The sequence below is a fragment of the Brassica rapa genome, chromosome A08 (assembly GCF_000309985.2).
Source record: "Brassica rapa cultivar Chiifu-401-42 chromosome A08, CAAS_Brap_v3.01, whole genome shotgun sequence".
In the NCBI taxonomy this organism is placed as follows: Eukaryota; Viridiplantae; Streptophyta; class Magnoliopsida; order Brassicales; family Brassicaceae; genus Brassica; species Brassica rapa.
In genome coordinates this window covers 4,082,061-4,093,213 of record NC_024802.2, presented here as the reverse complement: position 1 = coordinate 4,093,213, position 11,153 = coordinate 4,082,061, and the positions used below count along the sequence as shown (strand labels likewise).

The following is an 11,153-nucleotide window of genomic DNA, read 5'->3' as shown; positions in this document are numbered from 1 at the left end:
GACAATTAATAACTATAAATAATACATATTTGATAATATTTTGTGTATTTTCTCTCTCTTTTTGTTTAATTTTATATTATTAAAAGAAATTAAAAATCACATTAACCATATAATAAAAAAGTTAGATTTTTTATATGTTATATTTTAAATTTTTTAAAACGACTGTAAATTACTAAAAATGATAAAAATCTCACATTGAAAATTATATATATATATATGTATATATATATTAATATTAATATAATTAAAATTAAAATATATATTATATAAAATATATAATATATATGTTAATTTAAATTTTTGCATTGAAAAATTATTGAGATCTTAAAATTTTAATTTGAAAATTTGTATGGATAAATCTCACATTAAAAGTTTTGTGATTAACCGTTTAAATTTTTGTTATAGCAAATATAAGAAATGTTAATAAAATCATATGAGTAGGGAAGTGTCAATAATAAATATTGGGCAATTCTTCTAAATAGATTATTTTCAAGTTTTGATCACAAAAATAGACCTGAAGGAAGAAAATGACCAAACTGTTTCATTTAATAGGTAAAATGACACTAATACCCTAGATATATAAAAATTAAAAAAATAATAATAATAAATAAATTTTTTTTATAGTTTTAGATTTTATGTTTTAAATTCGAACTTTTTTCTAAAAAAATACTTTTTTATTTTATTTTTTTTTTTTTTAATTTTTATTTCCAAATTTTTAATATTTATTTTTTATTTTGTAAAATTTTAAATCTCAATCCCAAATCACCACCCCTTAACTCTCTAAACCCTAATGTTTGGATTAGTTAACCACTTAACCCTAGGGATATAAGTGTATATTTACATCTTTAATGAAACATTTTGGTCATTTTGATTCTTATAGTCTATATTTGTGACATAAACTTTTTTAGTGCTATCATAGGGCATTTCCCATAAATATTTATATTAAAATATACTATATGTATATATCTATTTCAATATTTATAAAATAAATAAAATGATTGTTTTTATTTATTTACCAAAAAAAATGATTGTAAATAAACAAAAGTTATTATTTTGATTTATGTGCTTACTCTAATTTATATATTTTTATATAGACAAATTATTTTTTAAATATGTGGTTTATAATATGTTATTTGATCGTGACAATCCCAGAAATACACTTATCTAGATCAAAGTGATTTTTAATATCGGAAGCACTATATATAGTGAAACCTCTATAAATTAATAATGTTGGGACTACACCAAAACTATAATTTTTATTAATTTATATAGAAATATAAATTTATCGATATACTAATTGAACCAAAAACTCAATTTGAGACTATAAAATTATATTATTTTATAGAAATTTTTAGTGTATATTAATTTATAGAGTATTAATTTAAAGATGTTATATTGTATATTATTTCATTCAAATTAAATATTTTAGTTTTAATTTTTATTCATAAAGAACTTTTAATGAAATATCATGGTAAGATTTCGATCACCTCATTGATTTTTATGTTCAACTTTTTAATGTTTATCTTTTTCTTGGACATGAAACCTTTGTTTACTTTCCGTTTTAGTTACTATTGGTTTTGATGTTTATTTTTCTTATGGGAATGAATGACTTCTTTAAACTGACGTACGGACCCATTTGACCCAAAAAAAACTGGCGTACGGACCCCTTGGGACATGCAATTTCAGCCACGCGGTTATGGGGAAGCTCAATGTTTTTATGTGTTTTGATTTATACAAAACTTCTTGTTAGTTCCCAACAAATACTCTGGCTGCAATAATCAATTTTACTGGCTGGACTTCTCAAATGGTTTAAAAAGAGTAAAGCTTTTGCAGTCCTAGGGACGTGTAACTCTAAATAATATGTACACAGGGAATGTCAAAAAATGAGGTCTTTATTTATTGTTTTGAAACGTAATCAATCTTTTCAATTTTCAAATCATATGTCTCTCTGCAATCGTTCTTTGTTTTCTTGGCTGTTTACTTTTATTTTTCAAGAATCATCTAATGGATCAAAGATTGGAGAAAAGAATGATTAATGTCATTATAGCAAACCATTTGAACAAGCAAAACGCTGTATGGGTTCAATCTGGTAATGATTTTGTTGACTTGCTCTATAGTTTTCTCACCATGCCTTTGGGAACCATTGTGAGGTTGCTTGACAATCACGGAAGGTCACGACAAAAACTCGTCATAGGTTGTCTCAACAACCTTTACAAAAGTGTTGTAGACATGAGCACACGGAGGCAACCAAGCCCAATGTATTTCCAGAGAAAATCATGCGGAGAGTTTTTTTAGTAACTTCAACACCTCAAAGTGTAGTTGTGGAAACATGATGAACAAAGAGATCCCATCACCTGAAGGAGAGATGTTGAGAGATTGTTATGATTATGATGGAGTTTTTGTTCATGGTGATGGAAAATTTGCTTTTATCTTGAGTGATGATTTGAAAATTGATAATTTTTGTTGGGATTTTTTCCGTAAGAAGATCAAAAACTTAGGTTGTGTCGACCTCTATGATGAGGCGGCAGAAGGTGAAGCAGAGATTGGCTTCCGAGAGGTACTTTTGTTGCTTTGTACTTAAATCCCTTTTCCATTTTATAGAATAAGACAATCTGACTTCCGTATTCTGATTGCACAGGCAGTGACTTTGCTTCGGTCCTTATTCACATCAGAAACTCCATTGACAACTACATTCTTTCCGTTTCAAAGTTCATCACATCCTTTTACCATAGCGTTTAAGCCTTCAATAAGTCCATGTGATTTGGTTTTAGGCCAAGTTTTTCTTTGAAAGTGTATATGAGTAAGAAAGACAAAAGGAAGGTTGTTTATGCCGAGTGTGGAGAAGACTTTATTGATCTCCTTTGCATATTTCTTGTGCTTCCTCTTGAGTATATATGTAACATCTCTTGTGGTGGTGGTGGTGACGACGGTTTGGGATGTATCGTAACTTGTTCAGAACCTTCAAAGGTTTATGCCGTGATGAGATAACCATTCCTTAGTATTATAGCTGCAAAAAGAATCTTCTTGGCATCACAGTGTAGAATCAGCCTAGCTTCTACCACGAACACAGACTCAAGCATGTCATTGCTATAGATCCAAAAACCGAGTGTGGCCAGCCAAGAAGTAGTGGTGGGTTTGTGAAGAGTAATACTTCATGTGTTTTATAATAAGTGTCATTCTAGCTTTTTTCTTGTTGCACAAAAAGTGTCGCTTTACAATTTCTATGCAAATTATACTTATTTTCAGTTAAAAATTAATTACAAACTGCATTGGTTTTATAAATAATTTTATTTATCTGAAATACTATTGGTTATAAAAATGTAATTAATAACAACTTACATATATTTCCGTTATTTTCTTAGTATGTGTGAAAAGTGTCAAAGTGACACTTATTCAGAAACTGAGGGGGTAAGAAGTTTCTTGTTTCTGATGATCTGAGGATCACACCTCTGCTGTCAGACCTTACAATGAGGGAGCTAGATGATCTGAAGATTAGTTTTAATGATGTGACAATTGAACAGATAACTATCGGTCGAGCAGAGGTATGCATTAGTTTAAGTTTTTGTTTTTTTTTTTGTTATGTTAGTTACTACAACATGTCTAACATATTCTCTTTGTCTTTATGAAAATAGGCTATCAGTTTATTCAAAGCTTCCTTTGCGACATCCTCTGCATTAACCAATGGGCTCTCAGATTTGCTTGCAAAGAAGCTGGAAGGATTTTGACCAAAAAAAAGAAGCTGGAAGGATAAATTTTAAAACTCTATTGGGAAAAGAGCTGTTAGCTTCTCTAGATCTCGTCTCTAATCACTTTCATCTACTTTATGTGTTTTATTTCGTTTCGGATTTGACATTATGTTATGATCATCTTTGAACAATATTGTTAACAAACCTGCCAGCCTTCGGGTTTTTGATTTGCGCACTTTAAGATCTTAATAACGAGGGCTAAGTCTTCATCTGTTGACATATGAGATGTTATAAAAATACAGGGTCTAGTGTTTAGTAGTATTGCATCTACATGATTCTGGTTTGTTTTCAGGTGATAATATTGTTACTGTTTCTCGGCCTATGCAATGCTCGCAAAAAGAAGAAAATTTAACTTTGTAAAAAAGACAAATCTGTATAAATAGGGAGTCTGATGATGATTCCTCATGTTTTTTATTTTATTTGCAACCAATATATTCAGTCTCTGTTTTCTCAAAGCTTTTAATTTACGCTTGATGTTGTTTCTTCTCTAAAAGCTTAAATAAACTATCAAACCTATAAAGTATCAAATTGTATAAATAAACTGAAAGCTTAAATTTTATTAAAATATAATGGAATCTTCTATATTATATACAGAATATGTAGAATTTAGTGATATATAATAATTTTATTTTAGCATTTTCTCAAGTATTTTCTCAATTTTCTTCTTCCCATCGTTATCATTTTCCCCTCATTCTATGGTATCCCACTTTTTTTAGTATATTGAACTAATTTGCTCTAAAAAATTTACTAGATATTCTAAAATTATTGTTTAGTCGGCAAATTTATATTAAGTTGTGCAAAAGAGTGATGTTAAATAAAATGAGAAAGGGGGTAAGCTTGTTTTCTTCAAAGAAGAAAGAGAAATAGAATGTCCAAAAAAAGAGAGAATTAAAAGAAGAAAAGAAAAGTAATAAAAAGAAGAAAACGTAAAGGTAAGTAGGAACAATATATGTTGATAAAAAAAAAGTAGGATCAATATATAGTAGTATGAATCTACTAATATCAGTCTAACAAATTATATGATTAATTTGGGAATTATATTATTTTTTGGTTATTGCTGCTAATTTCTCAAAATAAAATCAGATGGTCAGGAAAAAAAAAACGAAAACCAAAAAGAAAACGAAAGCACGTTAACGAAGGGCATGTGCCACTGGGTTAGACGGTGCCATGTCTTCACTAGACAGCACAAAAGGAACTGAGAACTCGCGTTTAGTTACCTTTTTGCCCCTTCCGACGAACGCGACTTCACCGTAACAACCAAGAACCGGCGTCGAACAAAAGTCAAAAGTTGACAACTCAACAACACTCCTAAGACTTTTCTCTTCAACGCTTCTTTGTTAGTTTCTTTCGTTCAACAATATTTTGTCTCTTCACATTAGACACAACTACAAATAAATTCCACTTTTTACAACGTCTTGTAGTTTTCTTCAATTTCTTTTTTTATTACTATTATGACCATTATATTTTATATTTTCCCCATAGTCAAGAGGCCAACAATATCTCTTAGCCAAGAGAAGTAGGTTGGAGAAATATGCATACACATTGTAAAAAACATGAAACCTGAAATATTCAATGGCCATAAAGCTTACTTTTATATATACTTAATATAAAGAAAACGCGAAGTCCAAATCAAATTACACTAGCATTTAATTGCTGGTCAAGAAATGCCCTTTGCTCACACACGCACACACACCTATATATACATACACACATGCCCTTCATCTCATAACTCAACAACTCATTTTACAAAGCCAAAATTCTCAAAGAGAGAGAGAGACACTAAGACTTAGAGAGAGAAGCAATAAAGTGAAGTGTTAAAGATCGATATGGAGAAAAAGCTTCTGATCGTGTTATTCACCATCTTATTGGTGCATATGTCTTTGATTATTTCTGGAGTTGATTGCAGAGCTCTGAGAACAGAGCAGATGAACGGCTGTGATCAAATGGCCGCCGTAGACGGCGGTGGTTTTAGCTTTTTCTCAGCGGCTGGTGCTGCGAACAGCTCGAGGATTCCTTTGATGAGGAGCTTGGCTTTCCGATTAGCGTCTGGACCGAGCAAGAGAGGCCGTGGACACTAATTAACGTTAATACTTATTTTTCTTTTTTTCTTTTTTTTCCTTCGCAACTTATGTGAAGATTTGTGTAGTTTTTCTTCTCAAAAGGAAAAAAAAACAATTGTTTGATTCATGTGCAATGTAATCACTAATCAGAGGCGTAGTTATGGCTTTTTGTTTGCACAAGTCGTTACATGTAAAGGTTTGCTTTTCTATAATGGATACAAAAGACTATAGTTTAATCACTTTTTTCACGTTACAAACAAAAGCAAACGATCGAAAGAATAAAATGTTTATTATATGAACAGCCAAAAATATACAGTTACTAATATAAAAGATACGCTTTCAGTTGAGTACAAAAGAATAGAATATCACAAATACGTCCATTCGGGCACATCCCGTAAAATTAGAAATATATAAAGTAGATTAGCATGACCTATGTATAAGATTAGCATGACCTATGTACATTTGCAGCATATATAAAGATCTGTGTAACTAAGTTTTTCTCTTCATCTCAAAAGAAAAAAACAATTAACTGATTCATAAGCATGTAATCACTAATCAGGGGTGGATTGAGTGTGAACAGTTTAAGGATGGGTTTGGTTAGAAGATTGGTCGGATTAGGACTATACAGCAAGGACAGAACATATCGGTTTAGCTTGTCAGACAAAGCTGGCCAGTTTTAGACAAGACAATTAAACTTGTCATCCAAGAATTAGTTGGTGTATGGACTGACTGATTGATGTTTTGGCCAGTATGATTATTAAGCTAAACATCAACGGAATGACAAAAGAGAATTGATGGGAACAATTATTTGAGTGGTTACTAAGCGTAACTAGGGCCGTTATTGGACGATTAACTGTTGCAGGGCAGTTATATGATTTCCTGTAAACTGACAACAAATTTTGTTCCAACAAACCCACCATGTGTTAGACCAAACACAAAATCTGCACAAAACTTGAAGAGTAGATACCGCTCATTAAACGGTTAGTGGATTGGGTAGTTGACGGAGGGAAAAATTAGTTACCGGTTTATCCGGAGTAACTGCCACGGAGCAGTTACTGACAAGTCTAGGCGCAGAGCGGTGGTCGTCAAGCAATTATAAATAGCATTTTGGAGAGTAATCAAGACACAAGTTTCTGGACAGACAGTTGGATAAACACAGAGAAAACAGAGATGGAAACAGATGGTGAAAGAGAGAATGAGGGTCGGAGGGTTGATCTTGTTCGTAGGTGGTGGTTGTCACTCGAGTAATGGCTGCCTAGCAGTGTCTGCGGGGGATGTACGATAACGATGGGATCATGATCAATCGAGTTTATTGGCAGTACCGACCAATGATGTATGAGTAAGTGACCGGTAGCAAAGGGTGAATCAAGGCGACTGAGCCTTGGTGTAATCGGCAGCAGAATTAATACATGATGATCACGAGTAGCTTCTAAGCACTGGAAAGAGAGGGATAAATCCAATTATCGCTTAGGGAGCAAATAGCAGCGGTTGTGAGTCAAGTGATGTTGATTCTGACTGTTTCTAATTTGGCTATGGGTGCGTCTTCAAAGGAAATGAGATCACACTTATATATACCAATCAATATGCTGTTACATTCAAGGAAGATTGTGGTACGTGTTGTGGACATGGTGTCATGGTGCAGTCTAAAGCAAACCGGGTGATATCTGGTTGTTAAGCGAGGGATCACGATCGAGGAGTGGTGATTATTAATGATGCTGATTGCGTGCAAGTCGTATGCAGTGTAAATGTTTTATTTAGCAATGATCGTTTGTTTCTCTATGGTGAATGTTTGGGGTGAATGTCTTCTATACCATCTCGGTTTTGGTGGTAGTTCTGAACCATCAGAGATTTCTTGTAGAAGAAATCTGAAAGATGGTGGTCTTTAATCTAGGGCTGGGCATAAAATTTAGAGTTCGAGATCCGAACCAAACCCGAACCGAAAAACTTGATTTGTTATCTGATCTAAAATGTAAAAAAAAAAATTTGAACGGGTTTTGTAGGGTGGATTGAAACATATCCGAACTTGAAGTGTTATTAATCTACCCGAATGGATAACCCGAAAATATAGTTAATACAAATATTTGAAATATATATAAGTATTTCAAATATTCAATTCAGTGTTTATGTTGATATGATATATAAAAATAATTATTAAAATTTAAATAAATACCTTAAATATCACATTAGTTATAAATAAGTAATTCATAAATTTGTTCGTTGAAATAACAAGTCTGATTTATTTATAAGTAAAGTATATTGTTTACCAATGATGTTTGTTTTCGTACTTAATTTAATATTTTATTGTTATTTTATCAGTTTGATGTTTGTTGGATTAATTTATATTCAAATTAAGCGTTTTTCTTTATGTTTTGCTTTAAATTTTGTTTTTTTTTTTATTTCGAATATATCTAAATCGAACTGATATAACCCGAATTTGAACTATATATGGTTATTTTATTGATTTTAGGATGCAATAAAAATTTGGACATAACCCAAAGTGTTATTATCCGAAACGGATCCATACTAATAAAATATTAGAATGAAATTTATAAATGTAAACCTGAAAATTTAAAAAAATCAAAATACTTGATCCGAACACGAATGGATATCCAAACGCCAAACCTTCGAATGTATACCGGAACGCCAGACCTACATTCATTAGTTAGAGTTTTGTCTAATTGATTTAATTTGGTTTATATCTTTTAGATTGAGTTCAATTTTAGTTGCAATGTATATGTGTTTCTTAATAACTCTATTCCATAGTTAAATATTTATTTTATTATAAAATAATAAAAAAGCTAAATAAATCTAGCATTACGGAAAAAGGTTTTTAACAAATTTATAGTTTACTTATTTTTAAAGAGTTTAAAAGGTCACAAACAAAAGCAACAATAAAAAGTAGAATACACGTTACTTTAAAAAGGGCCTAAAGAATTTTCAGTAACTAATATAAAAGACATACTACTCATCAGTCATCACTTATCATCCTGTTGAGACTAAAGAGGAGTAAACTACCAGAAACACGTTTAAGTCGGTGTGCATTGGCATTTTTTTATGACCGGTCTGGAAAGCAAATTATTTCAAATAAATGAGTTTCAAATTTAATAATTTTATAACTAAATTTTCACCTTTTATTTTCTTAAATAACTTGTTTGTAATGTTTTCAGGCGATTCTGTTATTTGAAATATGCCGTTCTAATTTTAAAATTCTAGTGTTAATAGTTCTTGTTTTTCTTTGTTTTAAATTGTTTCTGCTCTGTTAACTCACACTAAGTGTTTCAAATGAACATAAATAGTAGTAATTATTAAGAGTAATATTTTAAAATAAAATGGGTGTTCTAAAATAAAAATTAGCTTAATTTTCTATTAAAAATGCTCTATGTATTTTACTTAATCACCTAGATAATAAATTTTTGAAAGTTATTTAAGGAAATGAAAAAGTGATTTTATTTGATATCTCATCACTGCTCTAATACACCGACACTAATTAGGAAAAGCAAGGTAAATTAAGTTGCGCAGACAGCTTCCTGCGTCGGTAGGAAATATACTCTCGTCTAAGAATCGGTTTATGACTTTATGTCTTTGTGTTTTTCTTTTTTTCCCCATTGACTACTTGTGTATTTCAAATATCGTAACAAGATTCATCCAACCGAGCTAAAACAACGTATACTGTTAAAAACAGAGTAAATAAAATGATTATGCCAGAGCAAACAAGCAGAACACGGGCCCTTATAATAATGGAGATAACAGGGTCATGGAGAAGGAAGTCTAACTACACCATGGTAGTAGCACTCTCGCCGGGAACAAAACTGTAACAAAACTGTAAGATTGATGGATTTATAATCTAAAACCAATTATTGATAAGAGGAGTGATACATCTATCTTATATATTACTAATGATCATTTTCGATATCCGATGTGGGACTTATATCCCTAATACGCTCCTTGACATATGCCTCTAGACTTTTGAGACAATGGTTCGTTGAGCGTAAATCTCGGAATGTTTGAGCAAATATCTATAGGCCGACTTTGGGCCGGATCGACAATGGATCGGGTTAGATTGCATGGATCGGGGTTCTGATACCATGTTAAACTAGATGGGCTTCCAACCTAAAACCAATTGGTAATAAGTGAATTGACCCATCTATCTTATATATTATTTAATATCTCTTTAACTACCGATGTGAGACATTTGTCCCTAATACGCCTCTTCGAAATGATGGCTCTTTAAGCGCTAATCTCGGAATGTTCGGACAAAGATCGATAGACCAACTTTGGGCTGAATCAATAATGGATCGTGTTGGATGGTTTGGATCTGACTCTGATTTAAGTTAAATGGGCTTCCAACCTAAAACCAATTGGTGATAATAGTAGTGTCTCATCTATCTTATATATTATTAATGGTCCCTTCCAATACCAACTTCTGTCCTAATAAAAACATACCCAAGCAGCACCTGAGAGCGTTTTGGATTGTGACCAAGCAAAGCCAACGTTACATTTGAGCCGACTCACCATATCTAGTAAATCTTGGAAATGATGATGTATTCTGAAGAGAATACTATTTAGTATTTTTACTCGAGGTGCACTTTTGTTTGAATCTTGATACAATGTACAAGCTTGTCCATTTTCTTTAAGACTGGATTCGTCTACCAAGTAGTGACCAGAGCTTATTTCTTGATTTGGATTCGCAAATTGGTTAAGAAACTCTTGGAAAACTGTCAAGAATTGAGAAAATACTGAAGTTTGATAGAGAAGAAGAGGATGAGAGAATCAGTGAAATGTATAGAGCACTGGTGAGATTATACAAATGCAGAAATTGACTAACTCCAACAAATACTCACCCTAAGCTTAGAAGGAGAGAATCAAAGCAAACAGAAAAAATGTTTTATTACAGTTGAAAGGTAAACCATGCAAAGCAAAATGAAGAATCAAGGAGATTATAAAATGCAGACCAATCCACTTTTTCAATGCAAGACAACCACGAGAGCTAAGAATATCTACACATTTCACAGAACTTAGTATAACAGTCAATAAGCCATGATCTAACCCAAAAGAAAAGAACGTAAAACAGACAATCAGAACCAAATGCGCAACAAACCTGTGCTGTAACCATTAGAAACGTGTCGGTAAATCTTGTTTCCATGTTTTGATGTAACTAAAGTTCAAAATCAAAATAACTTTAACCTTAATCCTAAAGGTACGTGTCAATGTATTCCAAACCCAATGTCAAATAGAAAGGAGACGCAAATGTTATCGGAAGAAATTGAACACACTGCTCCAATCAATATTCACAAGGACGTGACCAAAGGAAACTAGCTGGAAGCAAAGCACACGATGACTGCAAGAA

The 11,153-nt window shown here is 31.9% G+C and overlaps 2 protein-coding genes across 2 annotated transcripts; both read left to right on the top strand.

Annotated features, from left to right (window-relative positions):
- Positions 1 to 239: 239 nt before the first annotated feature.
- LOC103849587 lies at positions 240 to 4,943 on the top strand. The gene is given in 7 exon segments (XM_009126347.2): positions 240 to 2,286; positions 2,288 to 2,557; positions 2,639 to 2,777; positions 2,780 to 2,941; positions 2,944 to 3,144; positions 3,406 to 3,542; positions 3,633 to 4,943. Coding segments are annotated over 7 exon segments (1,284 nt in total). The 5' UTR covers positions 240 to 2,004; the 3' UTR covers positions 3,726 to 4,943.
- A 252-nt stretch (positions 4,944 to 5,195) lies between these two features.
- LOC108870572 lies at positions 5,196 to 6,047 on the top strand. Its single transcript, XM_018656074.2, has one exon. The coding sequence runs from the start codon at positions 5,573 to 5,575 to the stop codon at positions 5,822 to 5,824; it is 252 nt and encodes an 83-aa protein (XP_018511590.1). The 5' UTR covers positions 5,196 to 5,572; the 3' UTR covers positions 5,825 to 6,047.
- The last annotated feature ends 5,106 nt before the right edge of the window (positions 6,048 to 11,153 follow it).